Genomic DNA, 19632 nt, shown 5'->3' with positions numbered 1-19632 from the left:
AAATCTGAACTAGAGCACAAATGTCCCATGCTGTGGATTCTATAATTCCCAGATCTTCTCCCATATGATTGAACAGCTATGATAAAGGAATCTCTAACTTACCACAATGCACATGTCCTCATTTGCACAATTCGTTGAAAAGAAAGTTTTGGGCTCATGATAATTTAATTAGAGACTATTAATAGATTGTTGTGCTAAGAGTAACATTAGATCTTTTTCACATGAACTGAGTTGATTAAGCAAAAGTCTTTGACAAAAATGATAATAAGAACATTAAAGCCATAATAAATCATAGTATTTGGATACTTTATGTACATCTGAAGGCAAATCTTTTTTTTACTTTTACTCAAGTGAATGTTTAAAAGAGGCATTTTTACTAGTCATATTTTACCTACTGTATCTCTACTTTTACTCAACTACATCTTTTGTGTACTTCGTCAACCACTGGCTTTGACAGATGACTGAAATTCAACATCACCATCATCATCATCATCAGCTGAATTAATATCTTTTAGAAGAATGGCTAAAATGTTCTTTAGACATTTATTGGCCCAAACTAGTTTTCATTTTGAGTTTACAGTGTTTGATAATGTATGTTATACTATGTATTTTAATGACTTTGTCCTGGTATGTTGGGTTTGTCTGTCATTTTGTTGCAGCCAGTATGAACTAGTTAAGCAGCTAAAAAGCCATAATATTAATCCGAACACCTTTTCTAATTCTGAAGAACACAATGATGTGTAGTTGGTTTTCCAGACATTACTAGGAGCTGACTAGACCTAACTCCATAGTACTGTCTCCTCACATTTAGTTTCTTGTAAATGAATTTTCTGTTCGAACTGAAAGCTTGTACTCTCTTTTTGTTAATTTCTCTCTCTTACGCATGCACACACACACACACACACACATAAGTATACCTGCATGCAAAGTAAATAGGTAACCACCAAGAGAATTCATTTGAAAAATATAAACATTTAATAAAGGCTACATCTCTTCGTAATTACAATAATTAAAGTACCAAGTCATCTTTAAAATGATGCTCTATATAATGCATAATTTACATTTAGGTGGAACAGAAAAAAAAACAAAAAACAGAATAGATAACAAGATCCAAAGCATAAAAAAAAAAAATCTTTGCAACATAAACCCCTTTAGAAAAGCAAGGGAATATTACACCCTGAAGCAGGGCAGCACACGGCATGGTATCCATGTAGGCACAGGTACTGCAGTCTAACACACTGACATTAGTCTATACTCCTCTGCTGATGCCAATGCACAACTACACCCTGTTCAGGAGCTCTGTAGTTCTTTGTAACTTAGTATAATCTCACCACTTTGGAGAGAACTTCCATGCCGGGTACACTTAACCTCTCAGTGTCCTGCTCGTTCTGTTTAAATGGTGCTGAAATGAAGAAAGGCCACGATTTTGATTTTGTGGGATTAAGACTTCAGCATTGCTGCTCAATAAGATCAAGGATGCATGGGGTTGTTTTTGGGTTGTTTTGTTTTACGATTATGCTTCTTCAAGGCTCCTTGCCAAGGTGGTTTGATCCTGTGCAATTTCCTAGGCTCATTAAATCAAAGGCACTATGATGCAAAATGGACAGGGCCCTGCAGGCATGATGAACAGAGCAAAAATGAAATCACCAGAGACGGTTTAGAAAACTGGGTGGTCCCGGCATGGAAGTCATCTCATTGGACAGCATCCGAGACTCCTAGTGTTTATTTATAAGGGGGGACTCTAGCATTATGACCATGCATGTGTTCCATTGGAAAACAAAATCTCCCAATTCAACTAAGCAGCTTGTCCATTAAGCTGGACATGGGGCAGGAGGGATATGACAGTTAAATAAATATTAATATTCTTTTGTTGTTACAAAAGCACAATATAACGTGCACTTATCTTTTTATAGACATTCACACATTCACACACACACACACACACACACACACACACACACACACACACTCTTATAAACACCTGCAATTAACACAACTAAACCTTGGTCAGCAGTCCGTGGTGCGGGATGCACCGGCTCTGTAGCAATCCCTCGAAAAAAAAAAAAAAAAAAAACATATACAGTCACCCGCATCTTCAAACAGTGGTATACTCATAGCGTCTCTTGACCATTCCAATTGATAGTTAAGGTGCCTGATCTCCCAGGCTGCTTTGCTGGAGTCCTCCACCAGTTGGTATACTTCATTGGCTAGTATTCCTTCAATAGCTTGATGAGCCAAAACAAATGAAAAAGAGTTTCTGTGGATATATTAAAATTTCTTTATCTTTGAAAATACAGGTCTTTTTGTGCTGAAGTCCATTTCTCCGCTTGTTGGCCTCGAGTGGCATTTTAGTGGATTGTTCACATGATGCCGATTTGATTTTAGTCCGTTCGTTCGACTTTTCCCAGGATTTTGCCCTCATACATGGGAAGAATGCTGCAGTCGTCCCAAACTTCCTCAAACACGGCTCCGCACTCGAACTCGTCGCTGGCTTTCTTGAAGTAGTACCTGTGGCACAGAAAAGTGGAACATTAAGGGTTATTATCATATAAATCATATTAACATGCTCTAGACATCCGTTTTATTATTATTTTCCAGCAGGATGGCCTGCACTGTGATCAAATCCCCCCATCCCCACCAACCCTCGCCTCAGGTCTATCGTTCATTTGCAATTATTTGCCCGAGTCAGCAGGGAGCCTTGGAAATGAGCTACCGATGAGAGGCTAAAGGCAAACAACTATTGGTAGAGCTTTAATGTACAGAGGTCAAAAAGAAGCCCTGTGCGTTCCACTTGCAGATGTTACTCAGGGCAAGAAAGATGCTTCTGATTTTTCCAGGCAGAGGTATGTTTTAAACAGCCTGATGGGTAATTAAAATAGCCCCCCTCCCCTCTCCAATGACTCTAGTCTTGGGTCTTGTATTGTTGTATGGACCAAAAAAGGGGCTTTGCTCTAAATTAGAGGGCGGCTTAAACCCTGACGTCCCTCCTCTCTCTTGCTTGTCGCCAGTGTTCCTCTGTCTACTGGTGTCTAATTGGGGCCGCTGTCAAATGAAGGGCTTCTTTCACAAAGGTTGATATTTTGGGTGCCGGCAAGTCTGCATGTCACCACACACACACACACACACACACACACACACACACACACACACACACACACACACACACACACACACAGGCTCTTGCTTTCTCCTCTTTCTTGCCCAATGACCTGGCCAGGGTTAATAGAGAAGAAGGTTAATAGAGAAGAAGAGACGATGGCTCTCTCAGGTTGATAGTTTTGTGACCTGGGGTGGGGGGATCATTGTCATCATCCCTATGAGGTCACACGCTCCAGGCTCAACCTCTATGCTCCATTCCATATCAAACGGAAGCAGGGAGAAAAAAAAACAGAGAAGTGGAGCAAAGGTGATTTTTCCAAATAATTTGTTTTGTAATGGAAAATGCCCCGTTGACTAACAAACGCACGCTGTAATGTGCACTTGAATTCCAAAAGCGAACTTTTTTTTCCATTTTATGAGCGGACTCCACCAAACCATAAAAACAATGCACATAAAACATCTAGAGGATGGAGTTGGGGGCGAACAACTTCCAGCAAACAGTTGGCAGAAACTATGGCTACTAATAAAATGGAAGTTGGATGTGCTTGCCATACAGGAAGGCTTTTCTAAACAAGAGTCCTGTGGCATCCCCCCCCCCCCCGGATCATCTTTGTACAGTGGTCAACTCTTAAAGCGCACGAAGAGCAGCCCATACTTGATTTAAAAAAAAAAAAAAAAAAAGAGGAAGAAGTGGGGAAAAAAGTGCAAGAGAGAAGTCTTTCCATTGGAACACATTTTATGTGGCAAGATTCTTCTCTGAGCAACATCTGGCACCAATATCGTCTGGCAGTGCTGGCAAGTACTGTTCTTTGTTGAAATGCTGCCATGTCCCAGCTCCACACATTTTCTGCTATTAAAACCATCAGCTTTGACTTTGCTTGGCCTTGAAAAAAAAAAATATTACAAAGAATGTGCAAGCGAGAAGAGCTTCAGTGTAGGAAGAGGACTGCGTATTACACCTGGGACACTGACTCAGGCGATAAATACTGTAATTAAGCACATATAGACCTCTTGCAGGAAATGCTCGCTTTTGAGTGGACTGTTTGAAATGGCAGTCATTGACATTCAACTTAAACAGGACAAAAACTAATGTCCTTTGATGTGAATGAAAAATCGATAGCTTATGTAAACACACACACACTATATATATATATATATATATATATATATATATATATATATATATACACACACACACACACACACACACACACACACACACACACACACATATATACATACATACAGTGCATGAGCGCAATGCAACTTGATACAATCGCTGAAGAATTTACGCAGTGCACGAAATGAAAGACCTGGGCTTCAAAGACGTGCTTATTAAGTGTGCCTTACAAAAAAATCAATACCAGATGTGACCAAATGGCTCCAGTTAAAATTCCCTCTTTCCTTTTCTGTACACCCACTGCAACCCCCTCTCTCTCTCTCTCTCTCCCTCTCCCTCCCTCCCTCTCTCTCTCTCTTCCCTTCTTACCACCAACTCCAGTAAACAGGCAGCAGTAAACATTCTCCGCTTACACACAACAGCAGGGCTGTTCTTTGAGCGTCTAGCTAGAGCATGAACCACTTCAAGCTCCTGAAACCTTTCAAGGGTGCCTTTCTTCTCTGTTACCTTCAATTACATACAAAGGAAACACATGGCTCCATGGGCCTGTCTACTGCAGGGTGGCTCAAATTCACCAATCGCATGGAGTCATCAAGGCCTGAAAGAAGGAGCGAGTGTGTACCTGTAGTTGCCTTTCTTGCGGAGCTGCTCTTTGAAGTGGCCTAGGGTGAGGCTGTGCGTCTTCATCATGCGCCGGTAGGGGATCTCCTCACCGCAGAAGAAGTATGTGACCACAGTTTCATTGGCATGGCTGCCAGGAGGCTTCTTTGGCTCTTTTGGGCTGTTGGGAAAGACGGAAGAGAGGAAGAAGTGTGAGAGAGGACACACACACACACTCGGTACAGACATCGTGCTTTGAGGTTGAGAATAATGCCTATACTTTTCAATTAGGATACATGCCAACAGACTGGAGGAAATCCTCACTTTATCCACTATATTAGAATATTTCTTCTTATTTCTAGCACAAAGCTAGGAAAGTGAAGCAACGGTCAGATCAAACACCAATTAAATGATAGAGAACGGTGCTGTAGAAAGGGACTAATAATTCATTTCTGGTCATCATTTGAGTTGAACTGGATGAACTTTAACTATGCACGTGTGAACACTGGAAACCTGGCAAATAATAAATGTTGTATAGTATGTTTTTGTTTTGCATGGCACGATAAGATAAGAATGGTCCGAGTGAACACATTCTATAACCGTTAGTAGAATACTTACTGCTCTGGTTGAAGAGCTTGGCTCTGGAGAGAAGCAGCTCCGGGTTGAAGAGGCGCTGCATGGCTCTTTTCTCTTTGAAGGCCTGGCGTTGAATGTCTGACAGAAAAAAATGACAATAAGCATATGGTACATGTGCGCCACCCTTTCAGTCGAACCCAGAAATAAAGTGCTAAATAAGTTTGAGAGGTCCTCACCTCGGTTTGAGGGGTTTGGAAACCTCTTCGAGACGTCGACATGCTTCCTCTAGCTGTGCCAGGGTATTAGGTGGCGGAAGAGGGGGCATGGCTGGGTCCTGGATGAATGGATGAGCAGGTTGGTGGGTGCGGAGATGCCCAGAAATGCCTGCACCGCCCCAAGTGTGGGTGCGTGCCGACTCGGAGCCATAAAGCTTCCTTGTGCTCTGAGTGCTGTGGGAATCATGCATTATTAAATGGTTATTAACCGTAAGGACAAGCATGGTTGTTTCAAATTGATTTTGGGGTTGGAATGCCTACCTGTGAGGCCTGTGCTTGGCCTGGCGATCGCTCTCCAGGATCCATTGCCAGACGTTCTGTGAGCGGTCAGTGCTGTTGGTGGGCAGCTGCAGAGTGCCACCTTCTGCAATCTCACTATTTATCTGCTCACCTGGCCTACAGATACGCTTGGTTAAAGCACTTGAACAGCTGGAGGAGAACAGAGAAAAAGAAAAAGGAGATCTTTAGAAAAAAAACGTTATTTCGATCAAATCAGAGAGAATGTCACAACAGTGACGGAAAAAGTGAACTGTCGCTGAAAAACAAAGGACAGCATACCCTTGGTTCGCCTCCCCAATGTTGTTTCCATGCTCGGGGCCCAGGCTGCGGCTTCGCGTGTATGGTGACGGGCAGCACTCAGGTACGGCTGGACACGTGCCCTGTACCCGCCGTGCTGCCTCAACTTCAATCTGTTCCTTGCTCTTGGGCACTGCATGGTGATGGATGTAGTGGTGATGGACGTGTTTGGAGACAAATGTCCTTCCAGATGTGTAGGCAGGCATTGGCACAGTGCCACCCACAGGCCTGTTCACAGGCCGAGGATCAGGTGAGTGAGAGCGTGGGGAGTGGCGCACAACTCCAGGAGACTGACAACCAGGTGTCCTGAGAACACGGGAGAGGTGCTCATCTAAGATGGCTTGCGGGTCGTCCTCGCTCGAACGCCGCTGTGAAGCAGAAGAGAGTTCCGACTCATCACGCTCCTCCTCCTGCGGGAAGACAAATACGCATAACTTAAGACAAACACATTAAATAGGATCGAAATGATTATTTTGTACAACTATGTACAAATGTCGAGGGTGAGACGGCATTACACACTAACCTCCTGGATCTGCTGCAGTCTCTCTTCCAGGGAGCTCATAGTCTCTTGTTCTCGTTTTAATAGTTCGAGTCGGGCAATGAGCTGAGCGGCGAATACTGCTGGCTCCACCGGGGTCATGTCCTTTGGTGGCTGCCATGGCCTCTACACATGATAAAAATACAGCTGTTATTGCTTTATTTGTGTCGTTACGATCTTGTAATTGCTTCTGGCGTTGCCACGTATGAACGCGGTTGCGCAAATAACAGGCATTAAACTAGAACTAACAAAGAGAGAGAGGCTCGATTCACACAGCTGCCCTCTACCTGAGTGCCTTTTCCATACACACACTGCGCCCTTCACCGCTGGTGTGAGCAGTTGGTCACACTCTGAGGAGCCTCAGCTTGCTCTCTCTGTAGTGCCACCAAGCCACTTCAAAGAAGCTTTGGCAAATATCAAACGCACACCAGGGCTGGGAGCGACAGTGGCTTTACATCCAGGAATAAAAGTCACATATCAACAGGAGAGGAGCGAGAGAGGGGTGGAAAAACAGAAAAAAAGGAGAGGATTAAAAGAAGGGAAAGGAAGGTGAGGAGATGAGTGGTGGCAGCGGGGGGAGATAGTGTGGAGTCAAACAGAGGGAGATCAGAGAGGCAGAGGTAATTTATTTGCCCACCACATGCTGGGCACTTCTGAGCTACAGTAGCCACATTATGTGTCTAGGTGGGTGTATATGTGGACATGGTCCCACATATCTGTTTATTTATGATGGCTATTTTTGTGCTCTTCCATGGTGTTGTGGTCTTATATATTCCTTTAATTACTCTGAGGGGACCTACTGTTCAGTTCATGGGCCTGCTGCACGCAGGTAGCAAACGAGAGGCGACAACGAACGGAAAAGATTCGGCTTATGAATTTTAGACGCATATAGAACTTTTAAGTTTGTTCAAACTGGTCAAACTATCTTTGCTCATAAGACAAGGCCCTTCTAAGCACTTTTTCGGCCAGCACAGAGACACCAGAGCGTCCTCTGTCTCACACACCCCATGGAGAGAAAAGAGGGGAGTAACACTGCTGGTGCTGTCACTTTCCTGCGTACCGGCTTCATTCATCTAGTGATCAAAGCAAGGGAATAGATTTTTGGTGCCGCAGGATAAAACAGACTGGTTTAGAAACACCTTATTTGAATCAACTTGCTACTCAACTGCTTTGGGAGTCTTTCTCCAAAAGGTCCCGAAGAGTTCATTATATTTTCATGTATGGAACATTGAGGATTTTTGTGCGTGTGTGTGTGAGTTCATGGATGTGTAAATATACAGAAGAGGAAACTTACAGGAAAGGCAGGTAATGAGACCTGGCCATTCATTCTCATGTTCCGATGCATCTCTCTCTGAAGCTGCTTCTTGCTGCCCATTTTGTATGGTGGGATCCCATCACTGCCAGGAGATAGAACAAGGGAGAGCAAATTACATACACGCCATTAACTGCAATGTAAGTTTTGACACAGTGTGCTAGGCTAGCCTGACTGGAAGAATTCACAGAGCACGAACTAACACTGCCTAAACGCAAGCTTAACTAACATGAACAAAATGTGGCATGCGTCACGGATGCCTCTGCAGCATCCCACGTGAAACAGGGTCCTTTTTTCCCCCTCATAAAACTTGGATGTCTTCATACTTTTTTGTGCGATTTTAAAGCTTGGACACTTTCCTCCGTTTGAGCTTTTTTTTTTTTTTTTTTGTCTCTTGCCCACTTGGAAGTGTCTGACCTAGCCCTGAATGCTGCGTCCAGCACGGCTTTGAAAGCTCACAGTCATGCGCACAAAGCCAGAGCTCCAATCTTCATTTGGCAAGCGGCGCTGCAGTCAGCCTCTGATCTCGGCAACATCAAAAGGCTGGTTTGTAAGATAAGGTAATGTTTGAAGTCGGCGCAGAAGCATTCCCTAGTGTCCAAGCAAATCCATAAATAAGATATAAGCAACCCTCCCACACACACACACACACACACACACACACACACATTCTTCCCATGCTCCCTCGCTCTCTCCTTATCTAGAAATGAGATTCAGATTTGCTGTGCCTTTTAACTGAAATAAAAAATGAACTTCTGCAATCAGAACGGTCCCCGAACAAATAGACTCCTGCATTTTCCTCGCCCGCTTGCCTAACCCGCAGCGATAAAAGTTAAATCGGGAAGAAAAGGAAAGAGCACAATAGCTAGTGGCGAGCAGGATTGCGGGGAAGGATGAAAGGAGAGAAGATATGGCGTATTATCACGTTTTAAATGATCGACTGAACAAACAAGGGTGATTTTCTTCGACAGCTTTTTGGGAGCTGGCGGTGGGAATCAGTGGTTTCGAAGTATTTCTTTGCATGAAACACAACTCGGTGCTGCATAATACAACAATAAGATGTCAACCCGAAGCTAGAAAAGATGATGATGGACAAATAGTTTATATATCCTACATCTCATGTCATTAGAAAGTGCGACCAAGCTAGTATCATTTTGACCTGTGCCAAAATATTAATCTTTTAAGTTTAATAAGCCTGGCCTTCTCACACTCACACATATACACTCCCACAAGCTGTGTGTTGGCCAGTTCTTTGAGGCATCAGGGGAACAGAAGCTGGCCTCTTTCATTGGCCTAGCTTTATGGGGATCGCCTATTCACTTGGGCAAGTAATTTTCAAAGAAGCCAGCCACCCTCTTATCCCCCTAAGCTCGCCTTCCTTAACAATGGGCTGAAAGCGATTCGCTTAAGCCTTTCATCCACCATGCACTTTATTCCTCACTCCCTGCACTTAACTATGCGCGCGCACAATTGGCTCCACTGCCAACACGCATGGGGGGGGTGGGGTGCCTCGAGCTTCAAGTGTGTATAGATGAGGGGGTTTAGGGTTGGAGTTTAGGGTTCAAAGGGTAGTGGAGTTTGCCCTAAACTCAGTGGATCCCTGGTGACATGCTCTTGCACGCCAAAAATGGCTAGCATCTCTTCTAGATGCCTCAATGCCAGGGATGATCAAGAAACCCACGCCATGTGAGCCAAACTTGCTTTCATTTCGTGCCAGCTCATCTCAATGAGTATCTTACGGTCCACATGGCCAGTTCTCCGCTTCTCTTTCAAGCCAGGAGACAATAGGGATGGGTGGGGACAAGACATATTGCTGGCCACTAGGTTTTAGCAAAGCACAACAAGTGAGGTCTCTTTAAATAGGAAGAAATACCCCTGATGAACTGAAAGCAATCGGAAGAGGGGGAGGGAATAATAAAAGCGATGTTTCCTGTGGCCGAGTTTGCAGACATTGGTATTATTTAGGATTCAAAATGGCGCAGGGTGTCTTTTCCCAAGACTGGGTGCAATGGAGCCTTTTTTTACAACAGTATTGCAGTGCACCAACACATCCTATTAATAAACATCTAAAGAGCCAACTGACAAGTGGGGCATTGTCTCTTTTTTTACCAGCTTCAAACAATATATCACCGAAACGTCCTTACGTTCTTCATTGTGGGTGGTGTTTTCTACGTTGTGCACTTTTTGCTTGCGACTGCAAAGATACAAAGCCGGACTTACACGCTGCTGTCAGTCATTGACATGGAGTCATCTGTCATGGCGTCACTGGAGATCTCGCTGTCGTTGGCACTAGTGGTGGGGGCAAAACTGCAGCCAGAAGACAAATGGTTGGCAGGATCGCAGCGCCTGTATGACCTGGACAGACATGAAGGGGTGTTAATTTGTTACTGTTGCAAGAACCCTCTAAAACTATAGTCAGTTAATTAGAGTTTGGCTTTGGATTTGACCTGTATTTAAAAAAAACTCCAAACAAGTCAAGCATGCGCATGTAACTTATATGAACTGAGGCGCCGGAGTCTGGTTATCTCACATTGCATTCCTCCTTGTGTCATTTCTTTCTCTCATCTCCTTCCAACATTGTGGTAGACTTCTTCCAAGTACCCACCTAGTGCCTCCCTCCCTCCCTCTATCCTGCTGTGACACATTCTTGTTTCGCTGAAGGAGGACAGGAAGAGAGCCTGTGCTTACTCCAAAAGAAAAGCAAAAAAAGGACAGGGAGGCAGCGAGAGCGAGAGAGAGAGATGGAGGGAAAGCGCAAAACTCGAGGGAGAGATGCACAGAAAGAGCGCATGAAACGGATCTAAGAACTCGCAGTGTGTAAGAGACCATAAGAGAGTGGAAAGAAAGGAGGAAGTGGAGAAGGGGGAAGGAGGGCCTCCTTTATGAGAATGCCTACTGGCAGGAGGGCTGCGAGGAGTTAAACAGCATGACTGCGGACAGAGGCCCCAAGTCAGAGCTGACCTTTGGAGGCTCTCGCAAAGAGTCAGGTATTTGGCACAGCTGGGCTCGCATTTCCCCCTCCCTGCCTCACCCTCTCATTCATCCATTCTTTCATGAGGAACCCCCCCCCCTTCCCTTTCTCATCTTCTTTTCCGCTCAGAAAGTATGTTCAAGCTCCTTCCGTGGGATTTTCCCCCCTGTCTTTGGCAGAGGAATGAGATAAAAGTGGAGAGGGAAGTGAAATCACTGGATAGTGGATGAAAAATCAGAAACAGATATGATGATGGCAACTGGTTCAGTGAGCGAGTTGCTGCGGCTTGTTGGGTTTTTTTCTCTGAAAATAACTTGAATTTGAGGGGCGATGGAGAAAGAGTCAAAGAGGAAGTGAGAAATGAGTTCCACATGGCTCAGATAAAAAACAGCCCAGATGCAGAAAGAGAGAGAGAGAGAGAGAGAGAGAGAGAAAGAGAGAGGGAAAGAGCTTAAAGGCAATACTCAAACATAAAAAAAAATGGATGTACATTGTGTTTATCAATGTAAACTTGTCTTATCGGTATACTCAAACCCCTGGAGCTTCTCTGTGTGACCAACGTCAGCTAAGGGGCTTACAGGGGGTGAGGTGAGGATTCCTCTCCAGAGCGATTAGCGGATAAACGTGAGTCTGGCACTGCTCCTCGACGCCTTTCCACATTTACACTGCCCAACCATGCCAGACTTTATGCACAATCAACGATTAATTACAGTGTAATAACTAACAAAAGCTAATTGCAAACTATCAGATGAGGGTTTAACAGGTCAATGGACCTTCAGCATTCCCTCAGTGGCAATGCTCTGAACAGGAAGTTGTTCTTAGAGGATACCCACAGCCTACATACTGTACACCATGGGCATGCTAAAGTGCTTATTAGTGAAGCACGCATACTTTTTAGCCTACTAACAAAAAGCTGTTAGCATTCCAGATATGGCTTCTTGTTTGGGACGCATGACACGATCGGCTCCAGCTCTCTGATGTCCGGAGGCGGATTTGCTCTGAAGCTCCATCCATCAGCGGAGCGATTTCAAAGCGCAGGAAGCGAGCACGCGCCAGCAGAGAGCCGAGTGCGCGCGCCCGCATTAGCTCTTAGGGGGGAAAAAGCCGCTACTAATGAGAGCAATGTGAACAGAAATCACTGCGCAGGTAAACAACTATACGAGAACACACAACACTTCTTATACTCTGTTTTAGCTGACTCGAAGCAGTGGCGCTTATACCTGGGAGAGAAAACCGAACAACTTTTTCGGGAAGTTTTGGCGAGGTCTCACCTGTAGTTTTTGTCCAGCACTTCGACAGTCCTCAGAGCAGGAGCAGAGCGCAGGGCTTTCGCCGACAGTCCGACCACAGCCAGCGCTTTGGCTTTAAAGTCGTTACAACTCCATTCCTCTTCTTCGTTCAGAGTGGGCAAGTAGCCACAGACCAGTTTTAGACTCCCGAGCGCACCGGGGTTGGTGTGAGTGGGGTTTTCACCGCCACTGCGCACGTACTCGAGGTATATGTCTGATTGCAGGAACGTCTGGTACGCGTTCTCCTCCATGCTGGTCTGGATCTCGGTCTGCGCCTGGTCGAACATGGAGGAATCGATCTGCTGTCGCTTTACGTTGTCCCGTATAAAAGTCTTAGTGGCCGGCTTGAGGCGCCTACCGACCACGCCGTCGGCTTCCACGTAGCGCTTGTAAATGGCCTTTGCCACGCGCAGCGTCTTGCCGTCCTTTAGGTCCATTTGGCGGAAGCCGTTGCACGCGAACCAGAAGTCGAGCGCGTCGGCACAGCGCTCGCGCTCCAGGAACACCCGGAAAAGGCGCGCGCCGTCCTGGTCGCCCAGCAGCGAGTGCAGGGACTTGGTCCAGCGCGCGAGCGGGGAGTCCGGTGAGGCGCTGCCCTCGGGCTCCCCCAGGCCTTCCTCGTCCCTGCGCGTCGATCGCACCGTCTCCTTCCCTCTCAGCGCGCTCATTTTGCTCGGCAGCTTGCGGCACTTGGCTTCGCCCTCTTGGCCCGGCACGGGCGGACGGGGAGCATCTTCTCGGAAGCTCGTGGCCACGGGCTCCGAAAGCGCCCCGTTCATGGCTGCACGGCTTTCTGGCTCCCGAGCTCAGCTCTAATCTCCCTCAAACTCTCGCTTGAAGTTAGCGGGGGAGCACCTCTGTCCGGCTTCTTTCTGAAAACACACACACACAAAGTATTGATCTAATCAAAAGCAGATCCGCCCCATACTTCAAAGGGAAAGCGCACACACACACACACACATATACGAGCACGCGCGCACGCACACAGCCTTTCAAAGGGGGATAGGGGGGGGCTTCCAAGCTTCTCAGGATTCCAATTTTACAATCATTTTCTAATGCACCTAGATCCGACAGTACAGTTAATTACTATCAACACCACGTGAACACCTCAAACTTAGCCGAGTGTGTGTGTGTGTGTGTGTGTGTGTGTGTGTGTGTGTGTGTGTGTGTAAGAGAGATTATTTTTACCATCGCACCGCTAAAGTAACGATTTAACGCCTTCGGTCAAGTTTCTTACAATGAAAACCAGATCCCAACTCCAACTTCCTGAGCTTTTCTCCTGCTATCTAAAGTCTCCATGCATTGATCAGAAAGATTTCTCAGACAAAATCCCCCCCAATAAACACACTCTCAAACACTAACAGGAATAAAGGCATATCTCCAATCGCATGTCTACTAGTTCTTTCCTCCAGCGTGTTCTTACAGAAAGTCGGAGGAACTGTTCCGAGAGACTCTGCGTGCCATCAGGAACACTGGACCGAGATTGCGCACGAACCAGCAAACCCGGAGTTTATAAAGCGGCTGTATCTCATCAAACCCGTTACAGTGAACCACAGAGAGAACACACAGTAATAACCGAGTGAATCCACCACTACTGCACTTCCCAACGCGATTAAAGTTCAATCGGTGCCGTTTTCTTGTTCCTCCCGCCTGCTTTTCGTGCAACTCGGAAATGGAGAATGCAGAATAATACCATTCAACTTCAAACTACCTCCATGAAATCTACAGGGGAAACTCGAACATCTCAGTGGCACGGCGGCACACAAAGTTCTCCTGCCGGGATCCTGAACACACTGCGGATATTCAGGTTGAAATCAACAGCGCGCGCGTGTGGATAAAATGCGTCTTTCAAAGCAATAATAGAGGAATCTAGATCGGACACTTCAAAGCGAGTGGCGCGCGCATCAAAAACGGCCCAAAGCGAGAAGAAACACGGAACTTACCATCGACCCATGAGTTCTGTTTCCCCCAAACTCCAGCGTTTTCCACAAAAAATAGTCCACAGTATCCAATAGAGTGCTCCTTTCTTGTGTTTTTTTTTTTTTTTTTGTTACAGTCGCAGAAAGTAAAAAATGTTCACAGCGGTTCCCCCCGCGTTTTTCCCCCTCGATAGTTTCACGCAGCCATGCCGCACAGCACACATCTCCTGTAGGCTATTCCAATACGTACTGGGCTCAGGGTTTAAGTGCGGACATCAAAGTAAGAAGCCGACAGCCTGGTCCCGAAAGGTACATAAAAAGCAACGCGGCAGTCAGAGAAAGCGGAAAAACAGTACACGCTTCAGAACAAAAGCGAAAACGCACGCATTTGGTGCAAAACTCATAAACTCGTAAGAAAAGGGTTCGTTGAAATTTTATTTTCGCGTTTCCTTCGCCGTTAGAAACTTTGAGCACAACAAAAAGTTGCTACCAAGTTGCAAGGACCTTATCAAAGGCAAGCGATCTTGCGCCAACTCCCCGAGGCTTTGGAACGTCAGAAGTAAGTGATCTGCCGCCCCAATAGCGTTCCATCCCTGCGATCCTTCTGTTGCTACAGACACTTTCAAAGCGCACAAGTTTACTTTAACCCTTTCAGCGCCCCCACCAGCCTCCAGCCTCCACCGTGTGCTCCTGTGTACAGCAGTTCTCCAACTTTCTCAGCCAGACTACCATAAAAAAACAGTCAATTCTCAACACAATCCACCTTCTATAAACATCAATCACATTATTTACATGTCTACAACTTTGCAAATGTGTTTTTATTATTATTATTTTATTAGAGCTATAGGGACTACTTAAGTCTTCAATGGCCTACTGTTGATTTAGTACTTAAGACATATAATAGGGTAATGGTGAGCTGTGATTTCCATAAAATCTGTATGAAAACCGTTTATTTTCTTTTTATATTATGCAAAAACAGTTCAGCAACTCACGTGAACACGCTTCTTACGTGACAATCATTTCGCAATTAAAAATAAAGTAAGCTCAATTTGGAAAAATTCGAATGGATCAGAAATGTGCGAACCTTGTTTCAATCAAGTCTGGACCCAAGTTTCAGCTTAATAAACCTACTTGACCATTAATTCTGTAAAAACTCAAACAATTAATTAAAATAACCCCCTTTGGTTTATTAAACACTATTAACAACAAGGTTTCTGATACTTCATAAGCTCACATGAGGTTAGTTTCAGGAATGATTGAGATTAAGGTGAGGTGTGAGGTTAGTGCTCTTCTCTCGCAGTACACTGAATAAAATCAATTAGGCTTGCAAAAACTCCTAAAAGGTTCACATACTATTGAGTGATAAATATATTTTTTATACACCCTACACTTACATGTTACTTGTGAAGTTAGCTAGTAGCATACTGAGATTAACATAAAATAGCAGAATTATGTGTCAGTTTGCATTGATTAAACATACATTACATATTCCAGCATATTATGGATAAAAAAATTAGTGAACCTGCCACGAGTGTCATGTCAATACACATTCAAGGCACATACCAAACCACATACGGCAGGCTAAATAATATATCAAACCTGTAAGAACGTCATTTCTGTAAATAAAAACAGCCCACGAATTGTTTAGTTAGGCAACATGTGGATTGTCAGTTGTAGTCAAATCCTTATAAAACATAAATGTCAGATACTAAACACTAAGAAATAGAGCGCTGTGGTCACCTTCCCAACTGGAATAAATTTTTAATAGTAACGAAATGCACAAAAATGTTTCAATGGCACAAAAAAAAAAAAAAAAAAAAGAAATGGCCTACATTTCGAGCAAAGATAAACACATTCAATAACATGTTTTCCCCCTTTTTCCATGTTTGCTTGGGTATTCTGTGGTGTGAAATCTCAGTCTATTTTATTAGCTACCTAGAATCACAGCTTGATAAACACGATAAATGATTTGATTAATTTTGTTAAAAGTAAAGAAATAAAACTTTGAGAACTACGGTGTAATTCTACAATATTACAGTATACAAAATGTCTTTACACAAAATACACTTTAAGTACACTTTCAGGCCAGATGTAGATGGAAGCACAGAATATCTTTGTATAATGCAGCATTATAATTTCCGTTTACTTGAACCTGTTCCAGTGTGAGAATACCCCTGTGCACAAAACAACCTCCGTGAAGATATGGTTTGCCAAAGTTGAAGTGGAACAACTCAAGTGGCCTAAACAGATCCCTGACCTCAACCCCACTGAAAACCTTTGAGATAAACTGGAATGCTGACCCCAGACCTATTTTTATTTATATAGTCTTCTTTTACTTCAGCGTTTGTTTTTTACCCCATTAAGTAGGCAACAACTTACAGATTGTAAAATCCACCAATACATTTGTACTGTACAGTGTGGGTTTGTATAAAAAAAAGTTTTAGGCAAACCCTGTACACATCAAATAAATAAATATACAACAAACTGTTCAAACCATGCCTGCATGTCTGGGTTTTATCTCTGAAAAAGTGAAACTACAATAAAAAGCTTGTCCTGCATTTTCAAATCCACAGGGAAGATGTCCCAATGATCTCACCCTCATCATACTTCAAAGGCCTCTTTGTCCCTTTCATGTTGAACATTAACAAATAGGATATCATAAATAGGATATCATAAAAAGACAGAATTAGTACAAAGTGATAAGAATTTACCACAGTGTGGCAGAGCAGAACACTGTCTATATACTCCCGTGTGATGGCATACTCACCAGTGTGAACAGTGGGCATGCTATTGTTTACGCTTTTCGCACAAACCATAGCCTCTTATCCAATTCTGAAACAGATAAAACCTCCATAGCACACTTTTCTCCTAATCGTCCTGAGCAATCACACACAAGAATATAGCCCTGTAGTCCACAGTTAACCGAATCCACAAACAAAACCGTGAAATCTACCTCTATTCCATTAGCAGCAGGAAGCCACACTTAAGGGATTAATAGTCCAGGATGGACCATTTACAATCCAAATGCTCATGCATATAGACAATCTGTCTTCTTGGCTCAGCAGACAAAAAAAGTGCATTTAATCAGAGTATCGATGGAATCTAAGCTTGAGAAATTTTTAGAAATTTTAATGAGAGAAATTTGTTGGAATTTTCTTAATGGATCTATGTTGTTTCATATACATATAAAGTAGGAATGGAAATGATTTGGAATAATAACGAAATTAAGATACATTTGTTTTGTACAAAATCTTGACAGAAACGTACACGTTATCTGGTTGAGATTATAGGTTTGCACTAGGATTTCACAGAATGCGCAAAAAAAAAAAAAAAAGAAAAAATGAGTGGGAGGTTTTTACTTTCATGCAGGAGATGTCAGGATATGAAGCTCCAACATATACCACACAAACATGCGGACGGCATTTGGTAATTGTTTTGTATGGGTCACAGTGTTTGAAATAAGGTTACTAGGTTGATTATATTTTGGAAAAATAGAGACAACGAAATCAATTTGAAAATATCGTGAAACGGCTACAAACAAAAGTAATAATTTTGCATGAACGAATATAGAGATCTCTTTATTTGTGACTAGCTATAAAACCTGAGTAATGTAGCTGTGGTTGCGAAACTGTCACAGCCAGACTTCACATGCCATGTTGAGAGTGCCATTTTTTCCCCACCTGTGTTTTTAAGTGTTACACGGTGAAAACGTTTTTGTAATTAATTGTAACCATAATTGTGATTTTTGTGCTCCTTACTTCTTGGAATGCATAAATGACCAAAGAAATAAAAATCATGACCATTTTAATGACAGACTTGGTATGAACTAATGCAAAAGAACCTTAAAATGTCCTTGTAATTCGGGAAAAAAGCTGTTACTTTCCTTCTTTTTAGAACGTAATTCACCAAGTCAACATCTAGTCTTTAACCCAAGGACCCCACACTCAGTAGCAGTAGCAGTCTGTGGCCCAGAACACCAATAAAATTAAGTATGTTTGAGGGTGTCTGCTTTTCCCTCCACACCAAGCCAATGATCAGTAACTCTTCTCAATTACTGTATTGTCTGCTGCCTCTTTCAGCTCTGGGTTAAACTCTTAGGAGTTTGCTTTGAAGTGATTGTCCCTTTATCTCAAGCCAGACCAAAGACTTTAGGGAGGACAATGGAAAAAGAAACCAAGTGGGCGGCTTATGGCAATTATAACAGAGGTCCATGAGAAGGGGAGAAAGACTGTCCATTTTACCACTGCAGAATGTTAGTAAGTGAGAAGGAGAGAGACAGCAAGGGTGTAAGAGGGAAAAGAAGAGGAAGGAAAGTGAGGCAAAAAGCAAAAAGAAACAGATAACAGGAGTTTCTGTTTAGAATTTGCATGGCATAAACCCACCAAGGGTAAGGCTTTCAGAGGAAGAGATAGCTTAGGCAAATAAACATTATCACATGTCATTAAGGAAGCCTATGGTGACACAGGTGCCCTGAATAGAGGAGAGAGGAAATAAATGTGATCGTTAGCAAATTCAGTTGGCACGTGGGCTGCTGAGATGATAGAATTAAACGGGTGCAGGCTTTGAAGTAGACATGGTACTGTAACCGATGAAAGAACAACTGATCAACTGTTGGGTTAGCATAGAGATCGAGGTTTAATATGCCTGTACAGAAGACTAAACAGTTAAATATTATATCAGAAAAACATATCTACATTCACTTTGCCAGGACCAAGTCATTTCAGCTTTTAGCAGTCTACATATATCCAACTACATCACTCAGAATTATTAATTGACTTTTTCATCCTATTTTCCTTATGATTTTAAACTGAATCAGCATGGTTATACAATGTCTAATTTGTGCACTAATCCCCCTTTAGCTAAAAAAAATCTGAATTAACATTTTCATTTCTGTATTACTGGTGATGGCAGAGGACTGGGGATGAGTGCTGCTATGTACAGATCTGACCCCAGGCAACAAAATTATTAGAGTGGACAGGGGCATCAGTGGCTACAGATGCTTTGATGTCCCTCAATCAAAACCTTGTGGAAAGTTTTATATGTGGGGAAAGCCTAAAGCTTACATATATATAGATCTAAACGACTTTGCCTAGAGCCAGATTGTGATGACTAGATGACTGGGTCAGAGCAAAACAGCAGGTCTTGCGGGGTGTTCCTGGTTTGCTGTAGTTAGTACTTACCCATTGTGGTCCAAGGAAGGACACCTGACAACACAGTCATGGACAACCAAGGCTGATTGATATATATGGGGAGTGCACAAATTAATCAAAAATGTAATGCTGGCTTGGAAAGAATGGTGTCAGAACACATATTGTATTGCTGTGTAAGGGGCTGCATAGCGATTAGAGTGCCCATAC

General features: G+C 43.5%; 1 protein-coding gene across 3 annotated transcripts; it reads right to left on the bottom strand.

The window, feature by feature from the left end:
• Positions 1-952: 952 nt before the first annotated feature.
• On the bottom strand, positions 953-14809 carry axin2 (axin 2 (conductin, axil)). 3 transcript variants are annotated; one of them, XM_046866150.1, is made up of 11 exons: positions 14300-14809; positions 12339-13224; positions 10317-10451; positions 8079-8181; positions 6770-6910; positions 6229-6656; positions 5932-6099; positions 5632-5844; positions 5438-5533; positions 4842-5000; positions 953-2508 (listed from the first exon to the last, which is right to left on the bottom strand). In XM_046866150.1, exons 2-11 carry the CDS (start codon positions 13133-13135, stop codon positions 2382-2384), a joined length of 2367 nt encoding a protein of 788 aa, XP_046722106.1. In that variant the 5' UTR covers positions 13136-13224; positions 14300-14809; the 3' UTR covers positions 953-2381. The 3 variants fall into 3 exon arrangements, with proteins under 3 accessions (XP_046722106.1, XP_046722104.1, XP_046722105.1); XM_046866148.1 differs by having other exon boundaries at positions 12339-13228; positions 14300-14741; XM_046866149.1 differs by lacking the exon at positions 14300-14809 and adding an exon at positions 14068-14279 and having other exon boundaries at positions 12339-13228.
• Positions 14810-19632: the final 4823 nt, after the last annotated feature.

This window comes from Silurus meridionalis, chromosome 14 (genome assembly GCF_014805685.1).
Source record: "Silurus meridionalis isolate SWU-2019-XX chromosome 14, ASM1480568v1, whole genome shotgun sequence".
Classification (NCBI taxonomy): Eukaryota; Metazoa; Chordata; class Actinopteri; order Siluriformes; family Siluridae; genus Silurus; species Silurus meridionalis.
This window is presented reverse-complemented; position numbering and strand designations above follow the sequence as displayed.